At 42.9% G+C, this 18,847-nt stretch overlaps 1 protein-coding gene across 1 annotated transcript; it reads left to right on the plus strand.

Moving 5' to 3' along the window:
• The first annotated feature begins 1,407 nt into the window (after positions 1-1,407).
• On the plus strand, positions 1,408-2,240 carry LOC133777374 (prolyl hydroxylase EGLN3-like). The gene has a single exon (XM_062216923.1). It carries the CDS (start codon positions 1,482-1,484, stop codon positions 2,160-2,162), a length of 681 nt encoding a protein of 226 aa, XP_062072907.1. The 5' UTR covers positions 1,408-1,481; the 3' UTR covers positions 2,163-2,240.
• The last annotated feature ends 16,607 nt before the right edge of the window (positions 2,241-18,847 follow it).

Consider the following 18,847-nt stretch of genomic DNA (forward strand, 5'->3'; position numbering starts at 1 on the left):
TCAAATGTGAGGTAAGAGGGTAACAGCAAGAATCAGCCTGTTCATTTTTACAAAAATTTTATTTAAGTTACACAAGTTTCATATATTTCATATATACAGATCCTACCCTACCCTCCGTCCTGCCCACTCTCCAATCCTTCTTCCTACTCCCTCTCCTATTCCAACTCTTAATTTTTACAAAGATCTATTTTCAGTTCACTTAATGATCATAAAGTTAACCCTACACTAAGCAGAAGTGTTTAAGAAATAGTATGGGCCAGCGTTGTGGCTCTCTTGGCTAATCCTCAACCTGTGGCGCCAGCACCCTGGGTTCTAGTCCCGTTTGGGGCGCCGGATTCTGTCCTGGTTGCTCCTCTTCCAGTCCAGCTCTCTGCTGTGGCCTTGGAAGGCAGGAGAGGATGGCCCAAGTGCTTGGGCCCTGCACCTGCATGGGAGACCAGGAGGAAGCATCTGGCTCCTGGCTTCGGATCAGCTCAGTGTGCCAGCCATGGTGGCCATTTGAGGGGGGTGGTGAAACAATGGAAAAAGGAAGACCTTTCTCTCTGTCTCTCTCTCACTGTCTAACTCTGCCTGTCAAAAAATTTTTTAAAAAAGAAATAGTATGAAGAAAAAATCGTATGAAAAAAAAAAATGTTCCTCAAGGGAAGAGACAAGGGCTATAAACAATCATTGCTGATTCCAGTTTATTTCATAAGCTTCCTAAATGCACAAAACATGGTTGACTTAGATGTTAATTTTTTTATAACTCTTCAAGTTACCTTCACAGTCTGTAATGTGAGATGTGTGGGGCTTCAAAGTAAATCAAGTTTAAGTCAGTTTTCAGCAGGCCTTGAAATTATTCTAAATTTATGAAGAAAACAAGAACTTGCAAATTAATGGATAAGTTTGCCATCACAAGAAGTAAAACTTGAATAATTTCATTTTCTCTACAAGTCTATGTGAGATGGCAGAAGTTTGGAGTGAATATTTTTAGACACTCTAGGTCTTCAATATTCCTGTGAAGACTATTTTTTGGAACTAGGTCTCATTTTAAAAGAACAGTGTTAACATGCACATTAAGAAAACTCACTATTTCTATCTACAATTAGCTGGTGCATTGGAGGATAAATTATAAAATTCTGAATCAATAAAATAATCAAGAGTAAAACATAATCACCCACAGGCCACTGCCGCTGCATCCTCAAAAGGGGCCCTCGGACTCCTCGCTGGGCCAGTGCGGCACTGGGTCATGGAGCACCGCACATCTCGGGCTGGCCCCTGAACGGCGAGCCCTTCCTGCCAGAGTTGCGGACAACTTTCCCCTGCCCTTGGGTGCCGCGGTGGCGCGGTGGCTCGGTGGCGCGGTGGCTCCTGGACAGTGCCCGCCGCAGGTTCCTGAACTCAGCGCTCCGCTCGCTGCGCCTCCGCTGGGTGCTGCGGCGGGTCGCTCCCCACTCCCCACGTGCACGTGGGGTGTCCCTGCCCTGCGTCCTGCAGGTGAGATGCCCCTGTCACACATCATGAGCCAGGATCTGGAGAAAATTGCCATGGATTACATCATGCCGTGCCTGCACGAGGTGGGCTTCTGCTACCTGGACAACTTCCTGGGCAAGGTGGTGGGCAACTGCGTGCTGGAGCGTGTGAAGCAGCTGCACTGCGAAGGGGCCCTGCGGGACGGCCAGCTGGCCGGGCCGCGCGCCCAGGTCTCAAAGCGGCACCTGCGCGGCGACCAGATCACGTGGATCGGGGGCAACGAGAAGGGCTGCGAGGCCATCAGCTTCCTCCTGTCCCTCATCGACAGGCTGGTCCTGTACTGCGGAAGCCGCCTGGGCAAATACTACGTCAAGGAGAGGTCCAAGGCAATGGTGGCATGCTATCCAGGAAATGGAACAGGTTATGTTCGCCACGTGGACAATCCCAATGATGACGGCCGCTGTATCACCTGCATCTACTACCTGAACAAGAACTGGGATGCCAAGCTACATGGTGGGATCCTGAGGATATTTCCAGAAGGGAAGTCGTTCGTAGCAGATGTGGAGCCCATTTTCAATAGACTGCTGTTCTTCTGGTCGGACCGCAGGAATCCACATGAGGTGCAGCCTTCCTATGCCACCAGATACGCCATGACTGGTACTTTGATGCTGAAGAAAGAGCAGAAGCCAAAAAGAAATTCGGGAATTTAACTAGGAAGAGCGAGACTGAGCTCACTGAAGACTGACCATGCTGTGACATTCGCTGGCCTCGTTCACTTTAGTTACAGTTCCCGAATTTTCTTTAAGCATTGACACCCAAAGATGACAAGAAAGTCCCCTTGAGTGCTTGTCTCCCTCATGTCCTGTCTTGTGTGTGGTACTTGGTGTTCTCTTGCCAACACTGTGTTGACCTGCAGATACTGTCTCTGCCAGACGAACTCACTTGCTACTCCAGAAAGACCTGCACATGTCCTTGTTGGCCAGCAGGTTAGCTGATAGGTTTGGTAAAACTGGTTATTGAAACAAGAGCCTGGGAGCACAGGGATGAATTTTACTTGCACTTTATATACGCTTCCTGATTTGAAAGGAGGAGGTTTGCAAAAAACAAAACAAAACAAACAAACAAACAAAAAACAGAGCATGGTGACAGATACCACAGAGAGGCGTTATTAAAGCCTTAACAGTGGGAAACCAATCTATGTCATCTGAACAATTTCACGATCTAATGGCATTATTACCTCTAGAAAGGGCTTCTGTTATTGTGATCAACTTATAACTGTCCCAAGGTCTGGACACTCCTTTTTTCGTTCTAGTCCTGCAACCTGGCCTTTCTGCCTCTGTCCCATTTTTTTCCTGAAAATAATGATCACTGAGGACAGCATCATTCATTCTCTATTTTCACTGCTTACCTGGAGAACCTAATTCTCCAGGTGCTAAAACTAGAAATGAGTTCTTTTGGTTGGAATGGGAATTTGAATTTCAATCAAAAGACGAAAATCTCCCTGGTAGTTGAGTGTGGACCACCGGGAACAGTGTAGCTACTGACGGACATGCAATAGCCGTGTGTCTCTTCAGCAATTGGAGAGGGAAGATGGAGCGGAAAATGTCGATATTCCCGTGGTTTTTGTTTTTTCAGTTTTCATTTTTTATGAGCCCACCCTTACCTGACAAAATTAACCAGCCTCGGGTGCTGTATTAGAGAAAGGAAATGGAAATAAAAAGAAAACCTCAGAGAGCTGTTTGAATTCTTGCACATTATCTGTCCTGTCTAGCTTTTCCTCGGCTCCCCTGACGCTGCAGCCCCACTGTGGATGGCAGTGGGGCGAGCATCATGGAATTTGCTGGAAATGTGGAAGCTTCTACCACAGCAGCCAGCAGAGATCCCACTGCCTCAAGACCTCTGTGTTGAGAGTCCATTTTATGAAAGTTACACTTCCTACTTTTCAGTTCTACTCTTGTGTTTGTTTAAAAATCCCATTTATTTCTTGCTTGAAAATCCATGAATGTCAAAGAACCAGAAATATTTTCATCAGTCACGTACAGACTTTCCAAGAAAGAAGTTTATTTTTTTCTTTCCTGGTTTCAGAAAGTTCCCATTGTTCACTCTCACAGTTGCTTTATTTTGTTTCACTGCAGTACTTCTCACCCTCTAACTGACTATGTAATTTACTTTTTTATTTTGTTTATTGTCTTGTGTCCTTTCTCTTGAGTGTGAGCCCAATGAAGACAGGGATTTTGTATGTTTTTAATCAATACAATATATTCCTAGCACCTGACATAGTGCCTAGCACACAGTAAGGGCTCAGCAGCTATTTTGAATAAATATAATCTCCTACACTAGCACTAATAATTTGATTAATTTCCTTCATCTTTGGCAAAAACGCTTGCTAGCTTGTTTCTACCATTGTTGACATAACTCATTTAGGCTAAGAGTTTTCGGAAGCTTGGTCATGGTGTCATTTCATGTTCATGTATCTAGGAATATGTCATCCATTGGCCACTGTGAATCTGAAAATTGAACAAGTGATATTTCTGCCCTTCTGTGTCTTTGGACTATGGGGGTAGCTTAACGGTAGTTTCTGGTAGTAGAGTACATTCCTCCTTTGGCACCATTTTGGAAAACTGAAACAGAAAAAGAAGGAAAGTTGTTTATTATAGAATTTGTATTCTGTTAATATGTTTTCATGATCACTAATGTCATGGGATTAATAGTGACCTTATTCTGAAGAACCATGATGTATTTCCAATAGTGTGTCTGTATCATTCAGTGGAGTCAATATTTTGACTTGCCAATAGATCTGACCTCTTCGACCTTGCTATGCCTTCCAGACAAATGTACATAAACTAATAAACTAGATATCAAATAAAAAAACATAATCACCAACAAAGAAAGGAAACATTGACTATCTTCATCAAAAGACTTTGATTTGGATGCAGTCTTTTCTACAGAAGTCTTACAACATGTTTTATAATTGTAAAATTGCTAGTGAAGTCTCTCATTCAATACAAAGTCTGAAAGAGGTCAAACAACTTGCCCAAGACTCCTCAGCTAACAAATTACAGAAGCAGGATTCAAACCCAGGAAGAACTGTGGCTTCAAAATGCTTAGGATGTATGAGGAAGTATAAGACAAATATAACCCCAATGAATCACTTTCTCTTGATTGTGACCAAAGTGGCTCAATTATGTAAAATAACTCATACTTCCTAGCACTTTCAATACTTGCTCTCAGTTCATAAAAAAAAGTATAAAAAGGAGTGCTATTAAATATGTACAGATCTCAATATATAGATTTCTTCCTCACACATAGAATATCTATCACCCGATAAACAATTCAGTGATGAAAGGAACCATGGATAAATTTAAAAATTGTTTTATTTCAAATAAAATATCTCAGGGTAAGTTGAAGGAACCATGGAACTGAACAGCACACAACACATACATTATATGAGACAACATAGATAAAGTGCTCAAAACAGTGCCTGGCAAACAATGGGCAGGCACCAGTAGGTAGCTCCCTCTGTGTTGCTCCCCAACTTTGGTAACAGACAATTCTAGGCCGGGATCACTGCCTCTTGCTAACGTGAGGCACATTACAGGCTTCATGATCTGGCCCTGGCAACTTCTCTGGTCTTCTCTCTCACCTCTCCTGGTCTTGCACTCAGTCCTCTAACAACAGCAAACAGCAGCTGGTTCTTCTACACCTATCTCTGATTCATTTTGTCCCCATGCCTGGCAAACCCTTTCTCTATGCTCATCACCCATATCATGCCTATATGTCTCCTCAGGGCCGTTGGGCAGCATTTAATCACAGACCTTGGCAACCTACCTAGAACATCCTTCACCAGGTTTCTGAGACACCCCATCCTCATGGGTCCTCCAACCTCTCAAAACACTTTATTCCACATTGTATACGAGGTCTATCTCCTCTATCCAAATATATTGAAACTGTCCAGACCTCCAAGTTCAATCTCTTCTCTCTTCTAATGAGACATTAAGAATTTAGCCTTTGGGGTTGGCACTGTGGCTCAGCAGATTAAGCTGCTGCCTACAGTGCCAGCATCTCATATGGACAGTGGTTCAAGTCCCGGCTGCTCCACTTCTGATCTGGCTCCCTGCTTATGTACCTAGGAAAGCAGCAGAAGATGGTCCAAGTGCTTGCCACCCACATGGGAGACCAGATGAAACTCCTGGCTCCTGGCTCCTGGCTCCTAGCTCCTGGCTCCTGGCTCCTGGCTTGGGCCTAGGCCAGCCCAGCCATTGTGACCATTTGGGGAGTGAACCAGTGAATGGGAGATCTCTCTTTCTCTCTCTCTCTCTCTCTCTCTCTCTCTCTCTCTCTCTCTCTCCTCTGCCTTTCAAATAAATCTTTAAAAAAAATAACTTGGGCTTTAGATCCTGAGTCCCCAGATTTGCTTCTTATTAGCTCTGTAGCTCCTCTGCTTCCTCATCTACAATGCAGGTAACAATAGTATCTGCCACACAGAGTCATCCAGATCAGATCAACTGGGGTCAAAGCAGTGGCTCACTTGGTTAATCCTCCACCTGCAGCACCGGCATCCCATATGGGCACCGGGTTCAGGTCCCAATTGCTCCTCTTCCAGTCCAGCTCTCTGCTGTGGCCCGGGAAGGCAGTGGAGAATGGCCCATGTGCTTGGGCCCCTGCACCCAAATGGGAGACCGGGTGGAGGCACCTAGCTCCTGGCTTCGGATTGGCGCAGCGCCAGCTGTAGCAGCCATTTGAGGATTGAACCAACAGAAGGAAGACCTTTCTCTCTGTCTCTCTCTCTCTCTCACTGTCTATAACTCTACCTGTCAAGTAAAAAACATATTTTTAAAAAAGATCAAATCAACTAATACATGTAAAATGCTCAGACCAGTGCTTAGCACACAGAAGACAGTTCATAGCCACTGGCTATTCTCATTAATGTGATGATAGGAAGCACTATTGGGGCAGGCATCTGGCCTAGTAGTTAAGACAACCATATTCCATACTGGAGTGCCTGGGTTTGAGTCATAGCTCTACTGTCAATTTTAGCCTCCTGCAAATGTGCACCCTGGAAGGCAGCATGTAATGACTCAAATAATTGGGTCCCTGCCTCTCACATGGGAGACCTGTATTGAATCCTGGCTCCTGGCTTTAGCCTGGCTCAGCCCCTGCCATTGCAGGCATTTGGGGAGGGAACCAGTAGATGGGAGAACTCTGTTTTTTTCTCTCTTTATTTCTCTGCTCCTCAAATAAAAACAAATGAATAGGGGCCAGCACTGTAGTATAAGTGGGTAAAGCCTCCGCCTACAGTGCCAGCATCCCATATGGGCACCGGTTCAAGTCCTTCCTGGCTGTTCCACTTCTGATCCAGCTTTCTGCTATGGCCTGGGAAAGCAATAGAAAATGTCCCAAGTCTTTGGGCCCCTGCACCTGCAAGGGAGACCTGGAAGAAGGTCCTGGCTCCTGGCTTCAGATCAGCACAGCTCCAGCTATTGAGGCCAATTGGGGAGTGAACCAGCTGATGGAAGACCTCTCTCTCCCTCTCTCTCCCTCCCTCCCTCCCTCCCTCCCCCCCTCCCTCTGAAACTCTGCTTTTCAAACAAATAAATAAATATTTAAAAAAAGAATGAAGTTTTAAAAAAGAAAGCGCTTTTGCTGTTTTTGTTTTTATAATATATCCCATCTACTCTCATGAGTTTGAATATCAGTATTTTCCAAATTTCTATCTGTAGCCCACAATAACTGCCTAAGATCATTAATTAGATATCTCAGATGTCATTTTCAATTTCAAAAGTCTAAATCAGCACTCTTGTCCCATCTCCTTTTAAATGTGAGTTTTGTCCTTCCTGTAGCACTCAATCACAGTACTAGACAAGGAGCTCAACTCAACTAGTTAGTTTCTCTAACTGAATACTCATCCTTACTATCACCCTCTCCTTCACCCCCATACCAAGCCCATCACTAGGTCCAACCTGAAAAATAGCCACATTCGGCGCTCCTTTCTCCATCTCCACAGCCACCACCTGGCTGTCAATGACTGTGATGCTGAGAATAGCTCTCCATGGACCTTTTCTTCCCCCATTCTCAGATCAGCAGTCAGTCAAGTGATCTTTTTGAAATGAAAAAATCCTGGGGCTGGGCACTGTGGCTCAGTGGGTTAACACCCTGGCCTGAAGCAACGGTATCCCATATGGGTGCTGATTCTAGTCCCAGCTGCTCCTCTTCCAATCCAACTCTCTGCTATGGCCTGGGATAGCAGTGGAAGATGGCCCAAGTCCTTGGACCTGGAGGAAGCTCCTGGCTCCTGGCTTCAGATCGGCACAGCTCCAGTGTTGTGGCCATCTAGGGAGTGAACCATTGGATGGAAGACGTCTCTCTCTGTCTCTACCTCTCTCTGTAACTCTGCCTGTCAAATAAATAAAATAAATCTTTTAAAAAAATCCTATGATGTCTTTTAAGCCCTTGCTTAAAATCCCTTAATAATTTGAGATGAAACATTCATATTCGTCCCTAGAGTCCTGCATTATTTGACATGTGTTTTCAGAAGCTATTGGAAAACCATACTTATCTCATGACATCCCTTGCTCTCCACCCCACCAAGGGCCATCTGAAGGAGTTTTCCATTAGCTGCTTAAACAATCCACACTACCTTGGGTCTCAATACTTTTTCTTGGCTTGAAACCCCTAGTTCACTAGTTTTCTCACTAATTCCTGCTTACCCTTACTTCTCAAGCTTGAATTGTTGTTGAATTGTTCCTTAGAAAAACCTCCCCTGACCTCTCCAGCTAAGTTAAGGCCCCCTGCTATATTTCCTTACATAACTCTGTACTTTTGCTTCATTAGAAAAACCATGAAGGCAGGGGCTATATCTGTTCTGTTCAGAACAGATGCTCAAGGCTCAACAAAGTGGTCTACAACAGGTGCCAAATAATTACCTATTACATAAGTGAGTGTCCTATTTCATCAAGTCTAAAGCGCCATCAAGGTGGCGGCTTTACTTGCTATGCCACAGCACTTGTCCCACAACCAAATGTGCTTATCAACACCACACTGAAATGGTTATAGGTACCCAATGTTTTTGGTTGAGGCACACTGGCTCCATTCTTTGTTTTTCCATTGTTGAACTTTGCCAAGTAGTTCTCCTGTATCATAGTTCATTCCAATAATGACATAGGATAAGATGCATTCATGGGGCTGGCATCGTCACTCAGTGGGTAAAACCTCCACCTGCAACGCTAGCATCCCATATGAGCACCAGTGTAGTCCAAGCTGCTCCACTTCCAATCCAGCTCCCTGCTATTGGACCTGGGAAAGCACTGGAAGATATCCCAAGTGCTTGGGCCCCCACACTCATGTGAAAGACCCAGATGGAGCTTCAGGCTCTTGGCTTCAGTCTCACCAATCCCTGGTTGTTGCAGCCATCTGAGGAGTGAACCAGTAGATGGAAGATCTCTCTTTCTCTATTTCAAATGAAGAAATAAATTTTTAAAGAAAAATTATGCATTCCTAATGTGAAAAAAATAATGTACATGGGAAAATTGAGTAAATAAAGCAGATCACTATGGTACATATTGTTCTAAGCTCATCCTGACTAGTTAATTTGAGATTTCCCTTTCTTTTTATCTACTCTTCAAATTTTGTTTAAAAGTAACTGATATCTTTCCAAAGCAAGGCAGAATTTTAAAAATAAAAAAGCTAATTTTTAAAACTCAGTTTAAATTTTATGAGCTCTGGGAAGGATTTTTGGCCATCAAGTTAGGGTAGGGTGTTCTGTTTAGAGCTTTCAAAACATTTGGTTTTTATCTCTATGCATACTTGCATTCTATTATTGTAATCCCCTCACAGATTTGTCTCTCCAACCATACTGGGACTCCCCTGAGGATATGATTTGATGTTTACACTGGCATCACCCCCAAACTGGGCCCAGTGCTTACAGAGTTAGCTGCTCATGAGATGTCTGTTTTGTGAATGAATACATGAATCTATAAAACTGGCCCTGGGTTTAGAACCATCTTACAGGGAGCTGTCTCCTTTCCCTGAGCTCTGGCTGTGCCAGTCTTCTATGTTCCTAGGATACGCCAAACTCTTGGTGATTGCAAGGCCACTGACATACCTTCTGCCTAACAACGTCCTCCCCTCCCTGCCTTGCTCTTCTTATGGTTAGTTCCTGCTCATTCATCAGGTCTCAGCTTAGATCTCTCCACAGAAAAGTCCTCCCTGACCACACTATAGAATGCTTTGTTTATTTGGGATTATCTGTCACCCCCCACCCAGTAGTCCAAAGGCCTGTAAGGGCAGGGACCACCACTAACAATGTCTAGAGCTGAGTAGTGCATACTCAACAATTACATATGGAGTGAAAGTGCTTACTTAGCATTTATTTGAAAAAAAAAAAAAAAAGGTGATCAGCAGATCGTGAAAGACCTCATCTGCTATGGGAGGCAGCTTGGCCTTTACATTACAGAAGGCAGAGAGCTAAGGGTTTTCAAGTAGGGCAATGAATGACCAGATGTTTCCAATGCCCTAGTTCTAAGGGCAGTCTTTTAATCATCATTAAAAGCACATCTCGTACAAATCTTCCTTGTAATTAGTTGTTCTCCCTCTAGTGATGTGCACAATTCTGTCATTTCCATTTTATCTGGAGACAGGAGTTCTCTATTATAACATAATGTGTTCATTCATATTGAACAACAGGGGATAGCATTGGAGTGCAGGGTCCAGGAGGGATGTTCAAGCGGGGTTGCCTCATTTATGATGGGAGCAAGAGGGGAGATTCCTGTCCTGGAAACAAGAGCCTTGGGAGGAAGGTGATTGAGAAGCTCCTAAGTGAAAAAACCTGTTGGCTTGCTTCTGCATGGAAGCAGCAAACTGTGGACTTCTTGCTGTTTTCTGATCAGCCCCTCCACCCACTCCTTCTTTATAATATTTTTAGGTGATTTGCAGTTGGGAAAAGCAGCTCTAAAAATTGATCCAGGCCCTATTTTTGGAAGGAAGGCTGGAATCAAAGATTTTAAGCAAATTTAAAACTTCTATTGGCAAAACAAAGACAAAATACAAATTGACCAAAAATATATTTGTAAAAAATGAATCCCCTTAGTGTTTAAAGACTTCTTACAAGTTTTAAGAAAAAAATAAATAACTCAATAGCAAATAGGCAAAGGAAAAAAAATCAGGCAACTAGCACATTACTAAAAAAATTAGAAAAAAAATCCAATCTCACTAATAATGAAAGGCAAATTTAAAATATAGCCTGCAATTTTACATATTAGATTTGAAAAAATTTAAAGGACTGAAAATAACTTGTGTTGTAAAGAAAATGGACAACCGATCCTGTCCCGGTTGCCCCTCTTCCAGGCCAGCTCTCTGCTGTGGCCAAGGAGTGCAGTGGAGGATGGCCCAAGTCCTTGGGCCCTGCACCCCATGGGAGACCAGGATTAGTACCTAGCTCCTGCCATCGGATCAGCGCGGTGCGCCGGCCGCAGCGCGCCTACCGCGGCGGCCATTGGAGGGTGAACCAACGGCAAAGGAAGACCTTTCTCTCTGTCTCTCTCTCTCTCACTATCCACTCTGCCTGTCAAAAAAAAAAAAAAAAAAAGAAAATGGACAATCGGGCATTTTCATATGTTGGGGACAGGATACAAAGGAATAACTTTTTTGGAAAGTAATTTGGTAATTTTGTCTACAACATAAAAATGTATTACTTCAGTGAAGAATATCAAACTAGGGGAAAGTGACTTTCAGTTTTTTCCTTTATGTACTTCCATATTTTAAAATGCTTGATGAGTATTATTTTATATTAAACAAAAAGTTTTAAAAATATTTACCTATTTGACTAAGAAATTCCATATCTTGGGGCTAGCACTGTGGCACAATGGGTTAACACCCTGGCCTGAAGCACAGGCATCCCATATGGGTGCTGGTTCAAATCCCAGCTGCTCCACTTCCTATCCAGCTCTCTTCTATGGCCTGGGAAACCAGTAGAAGATGGTCCAAGTCCTTGGGCCCCTGCACCCACGTCGGGGACCCAGAGGAAGCTCCTGGCTCCTGGCTTTGGATCGGTGCAGCTCTGGCCATTGTGGCCAATTGAGGAGACCTCTCTCTCTCTCTCTCTCTCTCTCTCTGTCTCTCTATCTCTCTCTGCCTCTCCTCTCTTTGTGTAACTCTGACTTGCAAATAAATAAATAAAATCTTAAAAAAAAGAAATTCCATATGTAGCAATTTTCCCCATGAGTTACTAAAAAATAAATATTATTCAAAAATATGTTTGTAAAAGAATTGTTTTACAATTCTACAGAATTTGTAAAAGAACCCAAAGATTTTAAGCAAATTTAAAGCTTGTGTTGTAAAGAAAGTGGACAATCGGGCACTATGCATTGAACTATGAGCTGGAAAGTAAGCTGGCTATTTACACCTGTGACAAAAGTAAGATTATGTACACAGAGGTTAATAAGTATACTTATATTAATATGTTAATACATAGTTCAATGTGATTTATCTCTACAAAGGAATACTAACAGGTAGGTGTACTATATGGAAAAATACTACTAGTCATAAACCATGATGAAAAGATAGCAAAACATCATCATTATATGATACTGTTACTATTTAATATAGTTTGTATTTATATATCCATAAAATACAGTGGTTTAGAATTCACATGATCATTTGCAGTTTCCATTCTTTGTGAACATTGTTAAGTCCATGATGCGTGATCATCTCTCCCAGGCATGAATGAATCATGGCTATAAAACCTCTCTGGGAAAGCAAGAGTAGAGCTGGAGAATGGGGACTGGCCCTGGACCTCTATCTCAGTGCAGCTTCATTCTCTCCTAGTTTGTGTGTACACTCCTGAAGAGTAAGAATTGTTTCACTGTAGGAGAGAGCTGGAAAGTAAGCCAGCTCTTTGCACCTGTGATAAAAGTAATATTTATGTAAAGAGGTCTCTGAAAGTGACTGTAATAACCAATACCATTCCCTTTCTCCCAAGCCCCACATCTCCTCCCAGGATCATGTTGCACACCTTGTTATTTATCAATTATACATTAATGAAGTTCAAAAGAAATCGGTTCCTTTAATTTTGTACAGCATGTCTATTTACTTATTCTCATGTGAAGGATGATATCAGAACCAAATACTAAAAACCAAGGAAACCTGATTGCGAAAAAACTACAAAGTCTCTAACTAAACCCAAAGAACCTCACTGTCATCTAAATCTGATCTATTTATGTTCAGCTTTTAACACACCCAGGAAACATCTGCAGAACTTAGGAAAACCCTTATTCAAACCTCACAGTGTTTAGAAAGTATGAATCTCAGAATCAGAAGAGACCTTACAGATCTGTTTTTAAACACCTCATTCACAAGGACACTAAAGCTCTGAGAGCAAAACTGGCTCAGACCAGACCACACACCAAAACCAGGATGCCCTGAGTCTTGAGGCCTTCTCTGGCTCCCTTCACCCCCAGAATCAAGCCTATTTGTACAGCTGAATACACAGCAAGAGGAAAGCAAAATTAGTATAGATTTTGAGTACAAACAACTAAAAATCTGGTTCATTATTGAACAACTTGTTTTCCCTCTCTCTGTTTTCCTAGACAGAGTTAGCAGGTGGTACAAGAGCAGGCCCACAAGAAAACTCCTTGGCATCATCTCCTAGCTTCATCCCTTTGTTGTGCCTACAGCATGATCAAAATCTACAGAGCTACAAAGTGCCAAACCATAGCTTCCTTTACTGACAGCTAAATCCATTTATCCAAGTATATTCATTGTCTAAACAAAGATTTACAGAGTACCAACTCTGCCAGGTACAGCTCTAGTTCCTGGACAGCTCTAGTTCATGGCAGTTGGGGTAAGGGTTGGTGGGTTCCCTTATGTTCATGCACTTAGAGAACCGGCAGCTCTGCTGGACCCAAGGTATTTGGTCATGGATCGGGCCAAACTGCATATATTCATCATATTGAGTCTTCATAATAATGTCTACTAACTGGCTTTGGTGGTTAGGACTAGCATTATGTTCAAGTACATTTATCTACATTACCAAAATCACAGCCAGCCCTGGTACACTGAAAACCAAGTGGTGGGCCTGGACCTCTGAAATATTGTGGCACAGATGCTAGAGCTGTCCTTGTTAGCAGTCTGAGTAAATGGTCTCTAAGAACGAAAAAGTGTTTAATTCAGTCACAGATTGCCTAAGAGAGTCTATAAGACTGTACTTAACTTTATACCCTCACTGATTCTGTTTGGATTCACAAGCAATTATTGTCTGTTCAGTCTATTCTATACACTAAGAACTACATAAACAAAAAAGTATAAGATGTTGCCCCTCCCTCCAAAGATATGCTGATGAGATGGACACGGGCACCATCAACATGATGCAGTAAGTGTCATGAATGAGGCAGGCATAGGTGCTGTCAGAGCCCCATGGAGATAAGCCTCACCCAGCCTGGGCAAAGAAATAAGTGCACACAGTGGCTTCCTGAAGGAGAGGGTACCAGGATTGGAGACAGAAGGATAAATATGAGTTATCCAGGCAATGGAGTATGCATGCTCCAATGAGTAAAGCCACAGACACATAAATCAGGATAAAATATATGTGAAAAGTAACAAGTAGTTTAGACTCACTGTAGCAAGAAATGAGAAGAAGCCAGAGAGATTCTCCGAGTTCATATCATGAAAGGCCTGGCACATAGCAGATACTCAATAAACACTTAACTGGTGAAAGAACTGGCTAGAGCTTTCATTTAGGAAAGATTATAACCAAATGGTCACACGGGCTGGGCATATTTTCTGTAGATTTTGTCAGTAGAAACAGAATATAGTGAATCAGTAGTTACAAGAACATGACCCAGTCAGCAAGAACATAGGTCACTCAGCATGATACTTGGGCACTCAGGCATAATAAAGAGGAAGGAGCTGCAGAGTTCTGATGTTCTTGTGGCCACAAGGAAGAGAGGAGTTGGAGTGATTTCTGCACAGAAGACACAGGCTGAGATCACACGGAGGAAGACTGACACAGGAGAATCAGGGTCTGGGACCTGGGAACTTCCTGGACATTGCAACCATCCCTTTCTCCCAATGGCCTAGACATGACCAGCATAGATAAACCAAGTATCTGTGTGACTCCAGCTGCCCTCTCTCATGGCATCATGTGGAAGGAACCCTGAACTGGGGTGGAGTAGTAGAGCTCATATTCCTGGTGATTGCTTTGTGGTGGGCATGGGTCTTTTGCTGCTCCTGAAAAAGGAAGCAGACACCCAGAGGTGGAAGAAACAGGAGTCAGCACAACCCACACCCTAACAACTCCATGTTGAATACACTGAGACACGAGAATTTTGGGTCAGTGTAGGTTTTCCCTATGCATAAGAAAACAGAAGCAATGAAGTTAATAAGGGAGGCAGACACCACAGCGACCAGCTATAAATTCTAAGAACTGTCATCACACTCACATCAAAAACAACATGGTGAAATTTGTCCTTTTGATATCCCCAGCATTGACTTTCTTGTGCTGTATTTTTTTTTTTTTTTTTTTTTAGAAAATGTGAGACTGTGGACAAGGGGCAGGAGTACATGGCGATACTCAACACTTTCTGCTCAGTGTTGCTATAAACCTGAAAGTACTCTAAAAAATAAAGTCCAGTATAAAAAGTTGGGGCCAGCGCTGTGGCAGTGGAGCTGCCACCTGCAGTGCCAGCATCTCATATGGGCCCTGGTTCTAGTTCCTGCTGTTCCACTTCTGATCCAGCTCTCTGCTATGGCCTGGGAGGGCAGTAGAAGATGCCCAAGTCCTTGGGCCCCTGCACCCACATGGGAGACCAGGAAGCTCCTGGCTTTGGATCAGCATAGCTCCAGCCATTGCAGCCATCTGGGAAGTGAACCAGTAGATGGAAGACCTCTCTCTCTCGCTCTCTCGCTCTTGCTCTCACTCCTGCTCTGTCTCTCTGCCTTTCAAATAAATAAACAAATCTTTTAAAAAAAGTTCAAAAGTGAAACTGATCTATTAATACATGCAACTGTTCAAGACTGGGATCCTGAAGTCCATGTTCCTCATCCTTTGGCCCTAAGTTGTGACTCTGTCCCCTGCCATCCCTGGACCACCTAACTGTTCTTAGCCCCTCTGAGTGTCCAAGGGCTCCATGATTGTAATGGCCTGTGACCCACTTACACTCACTCAGATGACTGATGAGCAGGGCATGTATTAAGACTAAAGGGTAAGGGGCCGGCGCCATAGCTCACTTGGTTAATCCTCTACCTGTGGTGCTGGCATCCCATATTGGCACCAAGTTCTAGTCCTGGTTGCTCCTCTTCCAGTCCAGCTCTCTGCTGTGGCTCGGGAAGGCAGTGGAGGATGGCCCAAGTGCTTGGGCCCCTGAACCCACATGGGAGACCAGGAGGAAGCACCTGGCTCCTGGCTTCGGATTGGCATAGCTCCGGCTTTGTGTCCATTTGGGGGGCAAACCAATGGAAGGAAGACCTTTCTCTCTGTCTCTCCCTCTCACTGTCTAACTTTATCTGTTAAATTAAAAAAAAAAAAAGACTACAGAGTAAACAAAAAGATAAGCAACTGAAAAGACCAATCTCACAGAGGTGAAAATGAAGCAAACTATTGATTGTAAGGTAGGCCCAGGCAGCACAGCAGTAGCAATCCATGGCCTTTCTGATGTTCCACTGATAAAGGGGTCGTTACCAGCCATATGTCCATACCACAGTTCTCTGGTTTATCTGTTCTATACTCCTCAGCTTCAATTCCAAACAGAACATCTGAATGTCTAGATAAATACTGCCTCTGTGCACTACTCAAATGAGGCCTCATCATAGGGCCCTTAGGTAGCATGTGAGCAAGCTGTCCAGGAGTCCAGGCCTCCCCGATCCAGTCAGCATGGCTATAATCCAGTCAGAGAGGCTGGTTACTTTGGTTTCTCAACAAGGGGCCTAGGGAAGTATAATTATATAGCTACCTTTAGAAGAAACTAGGAGTATGGCAGGCACTAGGAATTTGTTTATGACACACTGAAGGTGGCAATGCCTTAGAGGTTTGGGGAACAGGGAATGGAAAAAGTGACATCTGTGCAGTACTGGAGACTTAATAACATAAAAATAAGGAAATAAGACCTTTAGCAACCAGGACAGACCTAGACATTCCTGAAAACCTCATTTTCAGCAGTGACTATTCTATCCCCATCCACTCCAATCCCATAATGTAGAAAAGCACGTGTCCCACTCTCTAAGACTTTAGGGACACAGCAAATGAGGTTTTACAAAGACAGCATGGCAAGGATTTGAAGGTTCATCTCCATACTAGACAAACTTTTCCTTAGCTTATGGGCTGTGTCTATATCCTTATCATACCCCTTATTATAGTTTTGAACTTCTATTATTCTAATGCACTAATTTGGAAAAGCAGATTTATATAGCTGATGTTACACTACAGAAATGAATAATTATGACCAAAATCCTTGCTTCTGGCAGGGTTAATCCCTTCTCAAAGCAACTGCAAGCAGCTCCGCTCCCAATCGGAGGTCCGACACCAAGGAGGCCACTTGCTTTCTCTCATTTCAACCACTCTTTACCTTCAAAAAGTCAAGCAAGCCAGGAAAAAGGTAACTATGCAGCCTTGTTTAGAAGAAATTACAGGGATTAAATTCATTCACTAAACTCCTATACAAACAACATTCCGTGGCCATTGTAGCACGATGAACTTTATAAAGGGGTGCCTTGCTTACATAGTACCCTTTCCTAAAAAGCATGCTCCGATTAGGATGCAAGGAAGCAGAACACAAGAGGCTCTGACCAGCTGTAGCTATGGCAGAAAACAAATACACACCCCTTTCTCTTTTTTTAGAAAGAATGTGAATCTGTTCCAGTAGCTAAGGAGGGTGGAGTAGATATTTAGGGGGAAACAGTGCGCCAGCTGTAGTGACCATTTGGGGAGTGAACCAATGGAAAAAGGAAGAACTTTCTGTCTCTCTCTCTCTCACACTAACTCTGCCTGTCAAAAAAAAAAGAGACTAACTTGGCCTCTTTTCAATCTTCAAATGATTTTTTTTGACAGGCAGAGTGGACAGTGAGAGAGAGAGACAGAGAGAAAGGTCTTCCTTTTTGCCGTTGGTTCACCCTTCAATGGCCACTGCAGCCAGCTCATCGCGCTGATCCGAAGCCAGGAGCCAGGTGCTTCTCCTGGTCTCCCATGCGGGTGCAGGGCCCAAGGACTTGGGCCATCCTCCACTGCCCTCCCAGGCCACAGCAGAGAGCTGGCCTGGAAGAGGGGCAACCGGGACAGAATCCGGTGCCCCAACTGGGACTAGAACCTGGTGTGCTGGCACCGCAAGGCAGAGGATTAGCCTGTTAAGCCACGGCGCCAGCCAATGATTTTTATAAATCTAAATACTCCAAAGTGAAAATTATATGAAATCCCAAGGAATACAGAGTATACTTTATGTTCTTAAATTAACAAAATAATTTCATAGACATAATCAGATCACACATGAATGTATTTATTTGCTTCAAACACTTTGAGGTCAATATTGTCTTTTTTAATTGAATAACTTGTCTGCTTTTTAAATCATAAAAAAGCAGAGAGGCAGAACTGAATAATTACAGAACTTTTCACAGTTAGGAAATACCTAAGTCACTGTAAATGAGTTTGATTTCCAGTCAATCTTCAACTGAATTTTCTACCATTTTAAATTACCCCTTCACTACTAATGATCTTTAAACAATGAAACACTCAGCTTTAAAAAGATGTGACAAAAGATGTCAGGTGATGAATTATTTCTGATGTCAAAAAATGTTTTAGGGTATGGAACGACCTAGAACATATTCAGAGACACTGTTGAAATAAAGAGAACAATTAGACTATTGGAGAGTTCAAATTTTCTGTCACATGAATTAAGTAGCATGGTTAAAAGAAGTCAGTTGATCGCTCCATGCGACCTTTGATTAGATCATGAGTTACTGATTTCTGTAATAACAAAGTCTCTTTTTAAAAACTTATTTTACCCTAGTAGGAATGACTACTGTTATTGAAGTTGAATAAAAGTACAAATCAGAAAAATCTTTTAACTATTTTGGATTTGTTGAGGGACTTCTCATCTGGGTACTAACCATATCTGTCTTTACTACACTAATGTGATGCTACACATCACAGCCAGGAAGAAAAAAGAGATTTAGGTGGATGGTTTAACATAAAACAGCAAACCTTTTTAGGAAAAAGCCCTAAAAGTTTAATAGAAAAGGCAAGAAAAAAAAATAAAGGACAATTGCCCAATTTTTAGCGCTGTGGTAACGCCAAATAATTAAATTACTTAATTTTTCCTTTAAGAACAAGCAAATCTGCATATCAGTTAAGAATGTTGTTCCTTTGAAAATACTATGTAAATTTTTTTTGACAGGCAGAGTTAGACAGTGAGAG

Source organism: Lepus europaeus, chromosome 18, assembly GCF_033115175.1.
Source record: "Lepus europaeus isolate LE1 chromosome 18, mLepTim1.pri, whole genome shotgun sequence".
Lineage (NCBI taxonomy): Eukaryota > Metazoa > Chordata > Mammalia > Lagomorpha > Leporidae > Lepus > Lepus europaeus.

Bases quoted from the DNA above. Each gene is read 5' to 3' on its own strand.
- LOC133777374 (XM_062216923.1), top strand. From the start codon at position 1,482: ATGCCCCTGTCACACATCATGAGCCAGGATCTGGAGAAAATTGCCATG.